The following is a 19048-nucleotide window of genomic DNA, read 5'->3' on the forward strand; positions in this document are numbered from 1 at the left end:
ATGACCACAAAAGGAAGGTTGGGATTGATTTTGGGAGTTTTGGTCCCAAAATTTTAGGAATAAGGGGCCAAAAAGGGCCCAAATAAGCATTTTCTTGGTTTTCGCACTATAACTTTAGTTTCAGTTCATAGAAATCTATAAAATTTTGACACAAGGTTTATGACCACAAAAGGAAGGTTGGGATTGATTTTGGGAGTTTTGGTCCCATAATTTTAGGAATAAGGGGCCAAAAAGGGCCCAAATAAGCATTTTCTTGGTTTTCGCACCATAACTTTAGTATAAGTTAATAGAAATCAATGAAATTTAAACACAAGGTTTATGACCTCAAAAGGAAGGTTGGGATTGATTTTGGAAGTTTTGGTCCCAACAGTTTAGGAATAAGGGGCCCAAAGGGTCCAAAATTAAACTTTGTTTGATTTCATCAAAAATTGATTAATTGGGGTTCTGTTATATGCCAAATCTAACTGTGTATGTAGATTCTTAATTTTTGGTCCTGTTTTCAAATCGGTCTACATTAAAGTCCAAAGGGTTCAAAATTAAACTAAGTTTGATTTTAACCAATCTCATTAAAATCCGATGTTCTGATACGCTACCCTCCACTAGTGAGTGTTCTGATACGCTACCCTCCACTAGTGGAGGGTAGCGTATCAGAACATCGGATTTTAATGAGATTGGATTTTAACAAAAATTGAATTCTTGGGGTTCTTTGATATGCTGAATCTAAACATGTACTTAGATTTTTGATTATGAGCCCAGTTTTAAAGTTGGTCCAAATCAGGATCCAAAATTATTATATGAAGTATTGTGCAATAGCAAGACATTTTCAATTGCTCAGTATTCAGCAATAGCAAGAAATCTTCAATTGCACAGTATTGTGCAATAGCAAGAAATTTTCAATGCAGCATGTACAGTATTGCGCAATAGAAAGAAATCTTCAATTGCACAGTATTTTGCAATAGCAAATATTTTCAATTGCACAGTATTGCGCAATAGCAAGAAATATCTAATTGCACAATATTGTGCAATAGCAAGAAATTTTAGAAAATTGGAGTTATCTTTCTTTGTCCAGAATAGTAATTGAATCAACTTAAATCATTGTTTTATACAATATACAATGTATATTCACTTTTACTACCAACTGATAAATTAAAACAATCTTTACCAAGTTCAGTGATAACAAGCACCTTTTTTACATTTTAATATTTCATGATGTATTTAAATGAATAGTTATTGTTGCAAACTCCGTTAGAAATTTGAATTGAGATCAGTTTTGGAATAAGAGAAAGGGGGATGTGAAAAAAAAATTGGGGGGGGGGGGGGGTTAAATTTTTCTCATTTCAGATTTCATAAATGAAAAAACTAAATTTTTCAAACATTTATTTGAGAGGATTAATATTCAACAGCATGATGTATTGCTCAAAGGCAAAACAAAAATTTTAAGTTCATTAGACCACATTCATTCTGTGTCAGAAACCTATGCTGTGTCAACTATTTAATCACAATCCAAATTTAGAGCTGAATCCAGCTTGCATGTTGTGTCCATACTTGCCCCAACCGTTCAGGGTTCAACCTCTGCGGTCATATAAAGCTGCACCCTGCGGAGCATCTGGTTTTATGCTACTCTAAGAAAATTCTGGAGCACATAGTATTAGATCTGTCCATCCTTTTGTGCATCTATAACAAATAGTTTCCAGATGATAATATTCCTTCCTTGATTAAATGGAAACAGATGGAAGATATAGGGAAGGTGAAGAAGTCTTTTGAATTCCAGGTCAAGGGTCAAAGGTAAAATTCATTGTTCTTTTGGGGGATGGATTGACTATGAATTGGGAACTTGTACAACACTTTAAAACATATGAAAAATGATCAATAATAATCATAAAATTGAGAAGGGAAATGGGGAATGTGTCAAAGAGACAACAACCCAACCATAGAATAGAAAACAGCAGAAGGTCACCAGTAGGTCTTCAATGCAGCGAGAAACTCCCGCACCCTGAGGCATCCTTCAGCTGGCCCATAAACAAATATTTATGTTAGTTCAGTGACAATGGACGTCATACTTAACTCCGAATTAGAAACTAAAATTAAAATCATACAAGACTAATAAAGGCCAGAGGCTCATGTTTATTTGTTCTTCTGCTATAAAATATTTGGATTAAACAACCTCTTCTAAAGTCGAACCCAGTGCAACTTAAAAACCAAACTGTGAAAGTCAGTCCAAAATGGCTTGGTTTATCAGGATGCAAACAAAGCACAAAAAAGAACATAGACAAAAGTATACTAGTACTTTGAACCCATAAAAATCTTCAATTCTCTGAATAAATGTGTAGTTGGGGAGCATCAGTTGGCAGTGCATGCTTTATATTTGTATTTTGTTCCTGTGTTAAAAACTGTCCAGCCTTTCCATGCCTAGCTTATGATAGTAGGTGCACATATTTCTGAATAATAGTAGCATGAAACCAGTACATTCTTAGATTAAGGTTTTTGGTTATGGTAGTTAACCATGATGTTGTCCCAACACCAACTTCAAATGTTGTATACATGTGCATTAGGATGTGATCTTTCTATATCATAAGTCAAACAATTTTTTGGATCATTATGTTATGATTCATCGAATATTGAATAAGGATGGCAGAAGCAGGGCATTGTGTCGTATGGACACAAAATCTTGTTTGCTTGTTCTGATGTAAACTGCCTTGGTTAATGTAATGATTGATTTTTATGTCTCACTTCTCTATAGCTACTAGAGTATGTATTGTTAACAGCATGATATTTTCATAGTATAAGTTTTTCCAAGACCTTCTTTAATATCCCATTGTTGTAAAACTTTACAGATCTGTCAAATGAAGAATGAAGACTGTTAAACAAAGATAGTGTTTTACTTTTTTAATATTTTTTCATTCCCAATATTAATTTTTTCATGGACCACCCTGAATTCTTTTTTTCTATATATATATATCCATATTTAAAAGTCAATAACAACGAAATTTAAAATTGCTAGTTTAAGCGGACTAAAACTCAGGGGTTTGTCTGTGTGAAGGCTATAAAAAGTTTATGCTTGAGGTGAAAGATATTCATAAAAAAATAAAAAGATCTTCCTAGTGTTTGTCTAAATGATTGTATTTTCGAATTCTGTATCATGATTTTCTGTCAATTTATCACAGTATTTGTTAGTTTTCTTTACCTGAAGATTGAAGTAAATTCATCAGTACAAACTACAAGGTATTGTATTTAATAATTTCCATATCTGCTGCTTAATTATGGAACAAGTTGCTTAATCATTATGGATCACAAACATCATTTTGCCAAATAAAACAAGAATGTGTCCACAGTACACGGATGCCCCACTCGCACTATCATTTTCTATGTTTAGTGGACCGTGAAATTGGAATAAATTCTCTAATTTGGCATTAAAATTAGAAAGATCATATCATAGGGCACATGTATACTAAGTTTCAAGTTGATTGGACTTCCACTTCATCAAAAACTACCTTGACCAAAAACTTTAACCTGAAGCGGGACAGACGGACGAACGAACTGACGCACAGACCAGAAAACATAATGCCCCTCTACTATAGTAGGTATATAAAAAATGTTATTTTTGTGCCTGTCCCAAGTCAGGAGCCTCTGGCCTTTGTTAGTCTTGTATTATTTTTAATTTTAGTTTCTTGTGTACAATTTTGAGTTTAGTATGGCGTTCACTATCACTGAACTAGTATATATTTGTTTAGGGGCCAGCTGAAGGATGCCTCTGGGTGCAGAAATTTCTCGCTGCATTAAAGACCTGCTGGTGACCTTCTGCTTTTGTTTGTTCTATGGTCGGGTTGTTGTCTCTTTGACACATTCCCCATTTCCATTCTCAATTTTAATACACTCATGAAATGGTAGATCCTGGCACTGCAATGCTTGTTCTTAAAAATTATTTTCTAATGCATGAATCAATATTTAATTTTTATTGTTTTATGTAATAAAACAAGAGTGCAAACGCTGAAATGTCTCAACTTCTTCACTAACTATTGATATTATTTTGACAGTCCTAAATATAAAGCTTACTACAACTATCACATAAACTTAATATGATCCAAGAAAATGAGGTCCATGTCATATAAACCACACCAGAAATACATGCACACCTTAAAATCATTCAATACACTATATATAGTTGAACTATTGCTTGTAGCTATAGTTTACAAGAAACAGACTTGACCAAGAAAGCTAAACATTGACCTTTAAACCATGAAAATGAGGTCATGGTCAGATGAACCATGCCTGTCATACATGTTCAGCTTACGATCCTTCTATACAACAAATATAGATGACCTATTGCTTATTGCTTAAAAGAAAAACTGACCAGAAAACAAAAACTTAACACTAAGCGATAAACCGTGAAAATGAGGTCAAGGTCAAATAAAACCTGCAAGACTAAACATGTACATCATAAAATATTTCCACCAAATATAGTTGACCTATTGCATATAGTATTAGAAAAAAAGACCAACACCCAAAAACTTAATTTTGACCACTGTATGAAAATGAGGTCAAGGTCAGATAACATGCCAATTTGACATGTACACCTTACAATCATTCCATACACCAAATATAGTAGGCCTATTTGATACAGTAGAAGAAAAACAGACCAAAACACAAAAACTTAACTAAATGTATAACCACCGAACCATGAAAATGAGGTCAAGGTAAGATGACATGTACATCTAACAATCTTTCCATACACCAAATACATGTATACAAGACCTATTTCTTTTAGTATCTAAGATAAGGACTTGACCATCAAAACTTAACCTTGTTCACTGATCCATGAAATGAGTTTGAGGTCAAGTGAAAACTATCTGACAGGTATGAGTACCTTGCAAGGTATGCACATACCAAATATAGTTATCCTATTACTCATAATAAGAGAGAAATTTACATTACAAAAAATCTTAACTTTTTTTCTAGAAGTCACTGAACCATGCAAATGAGGTCAAGGACAATGGACATGTGACAGACGGAAACTTCGTAACATAAAGCATATATATACAAAGTATGAAGCATCCAGTTCTTCTATCTTCTAAAATATAAAGATTTTAAGAAGTTAGTGAAAGCCTCTGCCGCCGGATCACTAGTTCTATGTCAAGCTTCCTGCAACTAAAGATGCAGGCTCGAAAAAAATTATATGTGCTGCACAGACAATTTTTATAAAACGCAGGTGATAACTGGTTTTTATCTTGTTTTAGTATATAATGCACGATTAAAAGTTTTAACTGCTTTGAGTTTGAATTTATGGTTTTGGTGCTTTAGCATACTGCATGAATACATTGTTTTTCTGCTTTTTTTACATCTATTTTATTATATGCAATAATGCATAATTGTACTCTTTAAAATGCATGAAATGATTTGTTGACCAGCATCTATGAGCATATGTATCTTTTAAAATGTATATGTTTATCTGTATTTTACATATGTTTTTAGTTTTTTTTTAAATTTGCATTAGGTAGTGTCTATGTTGGTTTTTAAAGCTCATCAGAGTTTATGTTGTACTTTTTGGTGTATGTAACTACTCTAAATAAAGCTCCATTGCATGTCTCTTTTTTTCTGTTATCTCTTAACCTTCTCTCATTCACATTTATATCAACTACTCATTGTTTAAATATAAAAAAGAAGATGTGGTATGATTGCCAATGAGACAACTGTCCACAAGAGAAAAATGACACAGAAATTAACAACTATAGGTCACCGTAAGGCCTTCAACAATGAGCAAAGCCATACCACATAGTCAGCTTTAAAAGGCCCCGAAATGACAATGTATAACAATTCAAACGAGAAAACTAATGGCCTTTATTATATAAAAAAAACATGAACGAAAAACAAATATGTAACACATAAACAAACGACAACCACTGAATTACAGGATCCTGACTTGGGACAGGCACATACATACATAATGTGGCTGGGTTAAACATGTTAGCTGGATCCAAACCCTCCCCTAAACTGGGACAGTGGTATAACAGTACAACATAAGAAGGAAAAAGGCTTAACTCATCAGATGAACAAAAATACAAGTGGATGTTGCCAGATAAGTACAAGTCTACTTAGTTTTTATATTTTATTATTGTTAAACCTATAATAACATATCAAAAACACATATTTCCGGCATTTCAAAACTTGTATAGTATAAATGTTTTCTTCCATATATATTACTTTTATAAAATTATAAAGTATAAAATCTACATCTTGTTGGAATATTTTAAATGCCAGCATAAAATATTTAAATGCATTTACGTTCAGCAACTCCATAACAACATTTATAATACATTCTGCACAACTGGCAAGTGTATATTAACAAATAAATCTCATTTACTTATTGCAAGATATGTGAAAATGGCACATGTGATTCATTTCCTCCAAAAGAATTCATTTTGGAAATTTACATACCAACTTATCCCCACACTGAGAAATTTATTTAAAAAAACTATAAATAGAAAAAAAAAATCATAAAATTTCCTCCACCCCTTACAAATGTTTTGGGCGATAAATGTAAAATAGGAAAAAAAGACAAGATTTAAAATCATTTAAATTTGGAGAACAAAATGAAAAATAGAAAATTAAAATGATATCCTTTAAAGTTCATCCTTCCCTTTTTTAGCCTTTTTTAATAAAAGTTTGAATGATGTTAAAATATTTAACCTTGAGCCTAACTGTTCTCTCTTCTTATCACTAATTTTTCCATCTCTAATTTTTTCAACTCTTTTTACTTCTTCCGCAATGAAGGATTCACCTTTTTCCAAAACTTTTTTCATTGTTTTTATGTAAATTTCAGCAGATTTTTTCTGAGATTCTTCTTTCAATTTTTCAGCAGCTTTCTCAACTTCTGTAACTACTGCTGTCTTTTTGTCATTGTCAGCTGCATTATAAAATTTGGTGACAAGTTCGTCAAATTCTTGTAAACAATCTGGAAGTCCTAACCAAAGACCTGAAAATGAAAAGTTAGAATTTGAGTTTAAGAAATCAATAATGGTTCAACTCACAATATTATTTTTCTTCCCCAAGATCAGTCAGATGTAAACTCCTTTTTCAAAATGAGTAGATGTGGTATGATTTCCAATCAGATAGTTATACACAAAACTGACCAAAGTTTAAATGATGTGGATATGTTGAAAAATTTGTATATATTAATATGTAATATAAGTAGCAGGGACATAAAAAAAAACTTTCTCTCCTAAATACATGAAATACATTGACAATGATTGAGGAAAAAAGGTTACTTTTTTATTGTTTCGAAAATGTTTAACAAAAAGTGACTGGAAACAAGATAAAACTACCATTCATCTTCCTCAGGAAAAACAATTTTTTCCCACTTTCACATAAATACAACGCTCATCATCAGTGGTTCATCTTAAATGAGCAAATCACAAACTTATATATTGTTGAAATCACTGCATAAGAAATTTCTTTTTAAATTAGTTCTGTACATGACAAGAATAATGCTACAGCAAACTCTACCCCCTAAAACTTAAGCCTCTATATGTATACATGTTTTACCTGCTTCACTCATCAAAAATGATTTAATGTCATTAGCATTTTTTGTATCTCCTTTGTATAGGACGCCATCAAGGTCTCCATTAAGAAACAATCTGTAAACTGGGAATTGTTCCTTTATTACACCATATCTTTCTGCCAAGTCTAGATTTTCTTTCTCTCCATAGTCTGAATTATTAAATTTGAACAATTAGCAAAGAATCTAACGATAAAATTAAAAAGTGAATAGCTAACATCTCTGTGGCACTACGTCGCATCGCACATACCAAATAAAAAGGTGTGCAGCTTTTTATTATACCTAAGATATCTCCTTTAAACATCTAAAGAAGGAAAAGCTAAACTTTTACAGTTATAGATTTCAATGTTAAGAAAACTCATTTTTTTCTGAACTTTTGCTACAAATAACTGAGTATTACATTGAGACTGTGCATACTACATGTACTAATTCTAAAGCACAATAACACTCTCCTAGCAATTAACATTGTGCTAAAACTTGATCTTTTACATACTTTGATAGAAACCATGATATACTATAAGTTCAGAAAAACTGATGAAAAGCTTTCAACTAGTACAATGTATTAAACATGTTAAAACTCTGACTGGATACCTCAAATTTCTACTCCAAAATAAACAATTTTGCATCTTTAAAACTCTTATTTATTGTGTGATGTCCAAGATTCCCATAAAAACATTTGAAATAAATTTTCTTCCAGTTGGGGATCCAAAAATTTTCATAAGTGGGGGTAGTCACGCCTCAGTGATTCCCTAAATAATCAACCAAATTTTTTGACAAAAGGACCAAGCCCGGGCACCTGTTCCACCCTAAATCCATCTGTGGATTCTGCTCTACTGTATACATACATGTCTGCTGTAAATAAAATCTTACCTGATACCTGTATTTCAGCACATAAGGCATCGTCCTGAGACATAGTGGCCTCCACGACTTCTTTAAAGGTATCTTGTTTATCTCCATATGGATACGTCTCATCAAACTTAACAAGGACTGCTTTGTGGTGCTTCACAATCTGAAGAATAAAAATATATACGATACTGTATTCTAGGGTAACTTAAAACTCTTAGGGGCGGATCCAGGTATTTAAAATAAAGGGCTGCGCTTTAGCGCATGATACGCCCGTTGCTCTTTTAACTTGTCTTTTTATGCTTTAAATGAATTTATATGATCAACTAGAAATATATATACAAATCAAAAGGGATGTTACATTAATATATTCACCAAAGTTTCATAAAATCCCCCTTTTTAAAGTATAAAAATTCATTACCTGAAAGTGTTAGTTATTGTCCCAAAATTGGAAAATCCCCCCTTTTTTAAGCATAAAAATTCATAACACGGAAATGTAAAATCTGAAATTTATAAAAATTGAAAGTGAGCTTACATCAATAGATATAAACAATTCACCAAAGTTTCATGGACATTGGTGAAAGCCTTTTTGAGTTATTGTTCGAAGTGTTGAAAATCCCCCTTTCTTTTATGAATATTTAAGCCCCATAAATCCAAAACTTAAAATCTGAAATTTATAAAAATTGAAAGGGAGCTTACATCAATAGATATAAACAATTCACCAAAGTTTCATGGACATTGGTGAAAGCCGTTTTGAGTTATTGTCCGAAGTGTTGAAAATCCCCCTTTTTTTATGAATAAAGCCCCATAAATCCAAAACTTAAAATCTGAAATTTATAAAAATTGAAAGGGAGCTTACATCAATAGATATAAACAATTCACCAAAGGTTCATGGACATTAGTATAAACAATTCACCAAAGTTTCATGGACATTAGTGAAAGCCTTTTTGAGTTATTGTCCGAAGTGTTGAAAATCCCCCCTTTTTTATAAATAAAGCCCCATAAATCCAAAACTTAAAATCTGAAATTAAAAAAAAACGAAAGGGAGCTTACGTCAATAGATATAAACAATTGACTTAAGTTTCATGGAAATTGGTGAAAGCGTTTTTGAGTTATTGTCCGAAGTGTGGACGACGGACGGACGGACAGACGGACGGACGGACGGACAGACGGACAACGGTATACCATAATACGTCCCGTCTAAAAGACGACGGGCGTATAAAAAAGGGGGGGGGGGGTTCCCAACTGAGTTTAAAAGGGAATTCCAACTATACATCCTCATTCAAATGCATTGATCATCCCAAAATAAGGGGAGGTTCTGTTCCACCCCCCCTGAATCCCCTCTGGATCTGCCACTGACTCTATATTCTATACTTATTTGACTATGAACTTTATTCCTACTACAGATCTAGAATGCATAAGTCATGCAAGTGTTTGCACCTATTTCCATACAAAAATAATTATTCATCTGTAGCCTAAATTGTCATTTCAAATAAATCACTACTATGACTACCAGGCTGCCTTTACAGCTTTTACATTAATGCTAGCAAGACAAATCTTTGTTTGGCTTGCTTGCTTTGTTTGTATCAGTGTTTGCTGAAGCATGACAATTAAGATAGGCGGGGCTTCAGCTTGTATACATCATACTTAAATTTAATTGGACGTTATGTTTGAGGTTAAGGACACTAAATTTCAAAACATCACATGACACATATTCTCACATGTTTCCTTACCTGTAAATATACAATACAGACAGGATTCTACTTCGTCGAAATTATCTTCCCATTACGCCAGTTCATTTTCACAATCGTGGAAATGGAAGACAATTTTTTTTTTCAAAGATCCAACTTAACGACTGCCGTCAAGCACTTTTAGTAAAATAGCTATTCGAACACACCTACTTTGACTTTGTGGTCCATTGGATAGGTATTTCACTTGACCCCTATATTTCATCTTTTAGTACTGTGATTTGTTTATGCTATAAAGTCAACCTGTAGCTTTGCTATATTAAATGATAGAATCTAAGCGAGGTGATGTATCAAATACTCTTGCTTTGTACGTTTTAAAGACAAAATATTCATCTCAAACACACCCTAACATAAAACTAGAGGCTCTAAAGAGCCTGTGTCGCTCACCTTGGTATATGTGAATATTAAACAAAGGAAGCAGATGGATTCATGACAAAATTGTGTTTTGGTGATGGTGATGTGTTTGTACATTTTACTTTACTGAACATTCTTGCTGCTTACAATTATCTCTATCTATAATGATCTTGGCCCAGTAGTTTCAGTGGAAAATGTTAGTAAAAATTTACAATGAAATTGTTAAAAATTGACTATAAAGGACAATAACTCCTTAGGGGGTCAACTGACCATTTTGGTCATGGTGACTTATTTTTAGGTCTTACTTTGCTGTACATTATTGCAGTTTACAGTTTATCTCTATCTATAATAATATTCAAGATAATAACAAAAAACGTCAAAATTTCCTTAAAATTACCAATTATGGGGCAGCAACCCAACAACCGGTTGTCGGATCCATCTGAAAATTTCAGGGCAGATAGATCTTGACATGATTAACAATTTCACTCCATCAGATTTGCTCTAAATGCTTTGATTTTTGAGTTATAAGCCAAAAACTGCATTTTACCCCTATGTTCTATATTTATCCGTGACGGCCATCTTGGTTGGATGGCCGGGTCACCGGACACATTTTTTAAACTACATACCCCAAAGATGATTATGGCCAAGTTTGGATTAATTTAGCCAAGTAGTTTCAGAGGAGAAGATTTTTGTAAAAGATTACTAAGATTTACGAAAAATGGTTAAAAAAAATTGACTATAAAGGGCAATAACTCCTTAAGGGGTCAACTGACCATTTTGGTCATGTTGACTTATTTGTAAATCTTACTTTGCTGAACATTATTGCTGTTTACAGTTTATCTCTATCTATAACAATATTCAAGATAATAACCAAAAACAGCAAAATTTCCATAAAATTACCAATTCAGGGGCAGCAACCCATCAACGGGTTGTCCGATTCATCTGAAAATTTCAGGGCAGATAGATCTTGACCTGATAAACAATTTTACCCCAAGTCAGATTTGCTCTTAATGCTTTGGTTTTTGAGTTATAAGCCAAAAACTGCATTTTACCCCTATGTTCTATTTTTAGCCATGGCGGCCATCTTGGTTGGTTGGCGGGTCACCGGACACATTTTTTAAACTAGATACCCCAATGATGATTGTGGCCAAGTTTGATTAAATTTGGCCTAGTAGTTTCAGAGGAGAAGATTTTTGTAAAAGCTAACGACGACGGACGCAGGACGACGACGGACGACGGACGACGGACGCAAAGTGATGGGAAAAGCTCACTTGGCCCTTCGGGCCAGGTGAGCTAAAAAGGTGCACTTGATTTTCTCTTTTCGATACAATTGTTTCCCATTTTTTGGAATATTTTCTTGAGTAACATAATGGAAGGGCATACATGGAAATAACTGACTGAACTAATAGATTGATATGTTAAAATAATATTAGGTCAATGTTAAAGGACATTTTCTCAGCCTCTTACAAGAAAAAGTTTATATTTTTCTTTCATTGGCAAATTATTGTATTTTTACAGGTGAGGAAACATGTGAGAATATTTGTCGTGTGATGTTCTAAAATTAAGTGTCCTTAACCTCAAACATAACGTCCAATAAAATTTAAGTATGATGCATACAAGCTGAAGCCTCGCCTATCTTAATTGCCATGCTTGAGCAAACATTGATACAAACAAAGCAAGCAAGCCAAACAAAGATTTGTCTTGCTAGCATTAATGTAAAAGCTGTAAAATTTACAAGCTAATGAAATTGAAGTTGTTTTTAATTATCATACCTTGATTTTCAGATTAACAAATTTAATTTCAGTAAGCTTACAATTGTTGTAGGCAGATGGATATTATGTATATGTCTACTAAGGGTAACATTATTACCAAAAAATACTAAGATAGATAAAACAATTTTTTTCAAACACTTTTAAAAGATTTATCATGTTAATCCATTTTTTTATTATAAAGATTTTTATTTTTGTATCTGAATTGGTAAATGCAAAAAGCCATCAAAGTTCAATCTAATGTAAATTTCCAGATACATACTAAACTCATTAAAGTAGTACCAATGACCTTTCACCTTCATCGAAGAAAAATTACAAATAACCTCAAATGAACTGTCTTGACAACTTATATATTCCTTGTTTTCAAAATTCCAATAGGGAACATATCTTTTATAATTGTATAAATAAACCAATTGTTCAAGACGTTTCGGCCATTGGCCTTCTTCAGTTGTTTATTATTCCTCTAAACTACATGGCTGCCATTCTTTTTTAAAACATTGAAAAGATGTTATAGATAAATGTCCTTGGAAACGTCGTGACGTCATAATACTTTAACGTCATTATAAGATGACGTAACAATACTTTTGTATGAATGAAAGTTAAATTATATATGTTTTGATCAATTAAAGTCATTCCTTTTTAACGTTAATTCCAAATGGTCTAATTGTATTTAATTTTTGCATCCATTGTGCCTCAATATATCTCCTGTAATTTGCGGATTTATCGTAAATCTGTTGCAGAACCTGAACTGTGATGTCCTCTTTACAATGATCCTCTTGGTTAAAATGTTCTGCCACAGCTGTATCTCTATCATGTCTGATATCTGCAAGATGTTCTTTTATTCTTTCGTTGAGTGATCTTTCTGTTTCTCCAACATAGACATAGTGGTTACATTTTTCACAGTGAAGTCCATAAATAAGGTTCACCAGTTGACATCCATGAATGTTCTTTTTGAGGTTGAATGTTTTATCTCCGAGTATAATTTTTTCTTCATGTCTTTCAATATCGCAAACTTCACATTCTTCTTTACATGTTTTGTTGCTGCTGTAGTTGGTACATTTTTTGGTGATCTTATTTAGTTTTCCATGTACAATTATGTCTGCTAAGTTTCTATCTCTTCGATAAGCTACTAGTGGTGGTTCTGGAAATATTTCTTTCATCAAGTTACAGTTATGTAAAATATTAAATCTTTTTTTCACAATGTCATGAATATCAGGTAGTAAATCGGTAAAGGTTACAACAAGAGGTATGCGTTCTGATGTTTTTTTAATAGAAAAGAGTTATTACAGAGAAAAAATAAAATTAAAAAAACATCAGAACGCATACCTCTTGTTGTAACCTTTACCGATTTACTACCTGATATTCATGACATTGTGAAAAAAAGATTTAATATTTTACATAACTGTAACTTGATGAAAGAAATATTTCCAGAACCACCACTAGTAGCTTATCGAAGAGATAGAAACTTAGCAGACATAATTGTACATGGAAAACTAAATAAGATCACCAAAAAATGTACCAACTACAGCAGCAACAAAACATGTAAAGAAGAATGTGAAGTTTGCGATATTGAAAGACATGAAGAAAAAATTATACTCGGAGATAAAACATTCAACCTCAAAAAGAACATTCATGGATGTCAACTGGTGAACCTTATTTATGGACTTCACTGTGAAAAATGTAACCACTATGTCTATGTTGGAGAAACAGAAAGATCACTCAACGAAAGAATAAAAGAACATCTTGCAGATATCAGACATGATAGAGATACAGCTGTGGCAGAACATTTTAACCAAGAGGATCATTGTAAAGAGGACATCACAGTTCAGGTTCTGCAACAGATTTACGATAAATCCGCAAATTACAGGAGATATATTGAGGCACAATGGATGCAAAAATTAAATACAATTAGACCATTTGGAATTAACGTTAAAAAGGAATGACTTTAATTGATCAAAACATATATAATTTAACTTTCATTCATACAAAAGTATTGTTACGTCATCTTATAATGACGTTAAAGTATTATGACGTCACGACGTTTCCAAGGACATTTATCTATAACATCTTTTCAATGTTTTAAAAAAGAATGGCAGCCATGTAGTTTAGAGGAATAATAAACAACTGAAGAAGGCCAATGGCCGAAACGTCTTGAACAATTGGTTTATTTATACAATTATAACTTATATATTGACAACCTGACTACAAATACAATGTCCTATGAACATTGATGAATAGTAATGTATCATACTGTATGTAAGACCCTCAATTACAATAAGTACAAAGAATTGTAATTTGACAACATTTTACCATAAAATCCTACTTACCTTTGAACAATATTTTCAATGTTGTACAATTTAATTCCAATATATGTAACATGCTTTACGCCTGTTATTGATTATGACATATGGTAATTTATCAATAAAGAAAACATTTACATAATTTTGTAAAAGTTGTAATTCTTATATGATTGTAGCTTCATTTCTTCCGTTTATAAATTTATATTTCAAGTACCTGTGTATTCAGAACGTGAATATATCATCGACATGATAGACATATCAATTTTTACAGGCTGGGGTACTGTCTCAATTATAATTCAAAAGACCAAATTCAAATTGTTGATACAATTTCAAAACAATTAAAAGTGATTCATCTATAATTCCGGATTTTTTTCCCAACAAATCAGTCCATATTTATAATTCATAAATACAATTTTGTGTACATGATAAAATAGTTTTTATACGACCGCAAATTTTGAAAAAAATTTCGTCGTATATTGCTATCACGTTGGCGTCGGCGTCGTCGTCGTCGTCGGCGTCCGGCGTCCGAATACTTTTAGTTTTCGCACTCTAACTTTAGTAAAAGTGAATGGAAATCTATGAAATTTTAACACAAGGTTTATGACCACAAAAGGAAGGTTGGTATTGATTTTAGGAGTTTTGGTCCCAACATTTTAGGAATAAGGGGCCAAAAAGGGCCCAAATAAGCATTTTCTTGGTTTTCGCACTATAACTTTAGTTTAAGTTAATAGAAATCTATGAAATTTTGACACAAGGTTTATGACCACAAAAGAACGGTTGGGATTGATTTTGGGAGTTTTGGTCTCAACAGTTTAGGAATTAGGGGCCAAAAAAGGGCCCAAATAAGCATTATTCTTGGTTTTCGCACAATAACATTAGTTTAAGTAAATAGAAATCAATGAAATTTAAACACAATGTTAATGACTACAAAAGGAAGGTTGGTATTGATTTTGGGAGTTTAGGTCCCAACAGTTTAGGAATTAGGGGCCAAAAAGGGACCCAAATAAGCATTTTTCTTGGTTTTCGCACCATAACGTTAGTATAAGTAAATAGAAATCTATGAAATTTAAACACAAGGTTTATGACCATAAAAGAAAGGTTGGGTTTGATTTTGGGAGTTTTGGTCCCAACATAATAAGGGGCCCAAAGGGTCCAAAATTAAACTTTTGTTTGATTTCATCAAAATTGAATAATTGGGGTTCTTTGATATGCTGAATCTAACTGTCATGACTGTGTATGTAGATTCTTAACTTTTGGTCCCGTTTTCAAATTGGTCTACATTAAGGTCCAAAGGGTCCAAAATTAAACTTAGTTTGATTTTGACAAAAAATGAATCAGTTAGGTTCTTTGATATGCTGAATCTAAAAATGTACTTAGATTCTTGATTATTGGCCCAGTTTTCAAGTTGGTCCAAATCGGGGTCCAAAATTAAACTTTGTTTGATTTCATCAAAAATTGAATAAATGGGGTTCTTTGATATACCAAATCTAACTGTGTATGTAGATTCTTCATTTTTGGTCCTGTTTTCAAATTGGTCTACACTAAAGTCCAAAGGGTCCAAAATTAAACTTAGTCTGATTTTAACAAAAATTGAAATCTTGAAGTTCTTTGATATGCTGAATCCAAAAATGTACTTAGATTTTTTATTATGGGCCCAGTTTTCAAGTTGGTCCAAATCAGGATCTAAAATTATTATATTAAGTATTGTGCAATAGCAAGTCTTTTCAATTGCACAGTATTGCGCAATGGCAAGAAATATCTAATTGCACAATATTGTGAAATAGCAAATTTTTTTTTAATTAGAGTTATCTTTCTTTGTCCAGAATAGTAAGCAAGAAATATCTAATTGCAAAATATTGTGCAATAGCAAGATTTTTTTTTAATTGGAGTTATCTTTCTTTGTCCAGAATCAACTTAAATCTTTGTTATATACAATATACAATGTATATTCGCTTTTTACTACCAACTGATAAATTAAAATAATCTTTACCATTCAGTGATAACAAGCAGTTTTTTTACATCTTAATACTTTATGATGTATTTAAATGAGTAGTTATTGTTGCAAACTCCATTAGAAATTTTAATTGAGATTAGTTTTGGAATAAGGGAAAGGGGGATGTGATTAAAAAAATTGGGTTCAATTTTTCTCATTTGAAATTTCATAAATAAAAAAGAAAATTTCTTCAAACATTTTTTTGAGAGGATTAATATTCAACAGCATAGTGAATTGCTCTAAGAGAAACAAAAATTTTAAGTTCATTAGAACACATTCATTCTGTGTCAGAAACCTATGCTGTGTCAACTATTTAATCACAATCCAAATTAAGAGCTGAATCCAGCTTGAATGTTGTGTCCATACTTGCCCTAACCGTTCAGGGTTCAACCTCTGCGGTCGTATAAAGCTACGCCCTGGGGAGCATCTGGTTCACTATATTTAAGAACTGAATAGTTTATTGCCAGTGATGTTAAAGTATATATACTCTGAATGGTTTTACAACCCTACAAGAACACTATTAAATAAAACATTGCTAATACCAGGATATTACAAGTGTGTCAGGTAAACGTGTTAAATCAAGTGTTTAATATTGTATTTTATAGCAATAGTATACTATATGTGTACTTGTGGAAAAACATGAATATACAATAGTATTGTACACAGTTTTATCATTTTGACTGGTACTTTACACCAACCATGTAGGGTTTTAAAAAATGTGCAAAAATTAAGTATTGCAGAATTGCATATTCTTGGTGTCAACAAACTATGTTCTGTTTTTAGAGAGTTAAATGTTAGTCATATATGTCATGTATGTATATAGAATTAAAATAAATTTTAAAGAAATAATTGGTTTTTTTTATTATACAGTACACACATGTGTAACTTACTTTATGAATTGTTTGCCAACTCTGAGCAGTTGGGGCAAAAATGGACACAATATTCACGCTTGATACAGGTCTGAATTTGGATTGTAATTAAATATTTGAAACATAATAGGTTTCTGACACAGAATAACTATAGTCAAAGAACTTAGAATTGGTTATATGATTTGAATTTACATTCAATTTTTTGCTTTTGAGCAATACACTATACTGTTGAGAATTGACCCTGCTCTAAAAAAAAAATCCCTCCCCCTATTTTTTGCCAAAATATAATTGGAGAATTTTCTTTTTTTAATTTCTGAAATCTTTATACCTTCATCAGCATTTAATAGTAGCTTCCTAAAATTAAATTGACAGCTTATCACCTTTTTTCTAATTTCTTCTTAACAAAACCATTGTAAGGGGGGTAACTCTTAATATCCAACCCCCTATTTTTAAGAATAAAATCACATTACTCAGAAAATTTACATCTAAAATTTATAAAAATTGAAAAGGAGCTTACTTCAATAGATTTAAACAATTCAACAAAGTTTCTTGCAAATTGGTGAAAGTGTTTTTGAGTAATTGTCCAAAAACTGGAAAATCCCCCTTTTTTCATGAAAAAAACACCAAAACTTGAAAAAATTTAAAATCTAAAACTGATTAAAAATGAAAGGGAGCTCTTTTCAATATGTCAATAGATATAAACAATTCAGCAAAGTTTCATACCAATTGGTTCAAGTGTTTTTGATCTTATGGTCTGAGATGTTGACAACAGAGGGTCAACAGCATCATACCCGTAGCCAGGGAGGTTCGTCCGAACCCCCCCCCCCCCTTGAAAACAAATAAGCACTGTTAAAGTCAACGTTCTGTTCAAATTGTGACTGTTAAAGTCGAGATTGTCAGTCCAAATACCCCCCCCCCCCCCCATGGAAATTCCTGGCTACAGGCCTGGGCATACCATAATACATTCTGTAAATTGGCACATATAAAATCCCTTGCAATAACTCTTTAAATGATCAGTAAGTGGCCTGTTAAATTGCAACTGTGATATCTCTTTTCCCTATAATCCAATATACCCTTATTTTCCATTGGCATGTCAAAATTCCCCCGTCTTTCATCCCAGACACCCTTATTTACATATGTTTACAGGACGACCTACCAATTGTATTCATTGTTAATCTGTAATCATATGAACAATCATGAAATATTTGCGACTGGACATGCATGCTTTAAGCAACAATCAATCAATTGATCACAATCTCAGACACACAGAGACACAATTAGACAGAAAATTCACATATATTAAAGAGTCTTATCTGTAGAAAGAATAGGGCTTACAGAAAATTTTGATAAAATTGACGAGTTTTTGTTAGAAGCCGGTGTTGGGTAAATGCTAAATAATGATTATACATAAATATCTATGATCAATTTTACCTTTTCAAACACCCCAGAGTTCAGCTGGATCGATCCTTTAACTGTTTCTGTGTTGCCAATTGCATTTAAAGCAAATAACAGCAAAAAACCAAGATAGACTTCTGCATTTGGTTCCATGCTTACAATAAGATGATGTGGGCCAATGAGAACGGTTGCTTTATAATGAATCGTTTGCCACAAAACTTATTT

General features: G+C 32.4%; 1 protein-coding gene across 1 annotated transcript; it reads right to left on the minus strand.

The window, feature by feature from the left end:
- Nucleotides 1-6089: 6089 nt before the first annotated feature.
- Nucleotides 6090-19017, minus strand: LOC143076116 (endoplasmic reticulum resident protein 29-like). The gene is made up of 4 exons (XM_076251768.1): nt 18860-19017; nt 8423-8561; nt 7540-7704; nt 6090-6970 (listed from the first exon to the last, which is right to left on the minus strand). Exons 1-4 carry the CDS (start codon nt 18974-18976, stop codon nt 6618-6620), a joined length of 774 nt encoding a protein of 257 aa, XP_076107883.1. The 5' UTR covers nt 18977-19017; the 3' UTR covers nt 6090-6617.
- Between the last annotated feature and the right edge of the window lie 31 nt (nt 19018-19048).

This window comes from Mytilus galloprovincialis, chromosome 5 (assembly GCF_965363235.1).
Source record: "Mytilus galloprovincialis chromosome 5, xbMytGall1.hap1.1, whole genome shotgun sequence".
NCBI lineage: Eukaryota > Metazoa > Mollusca > Bivalvia > Mytilida > Mytilidae > Mytilus > Mytilus galloprovincialis.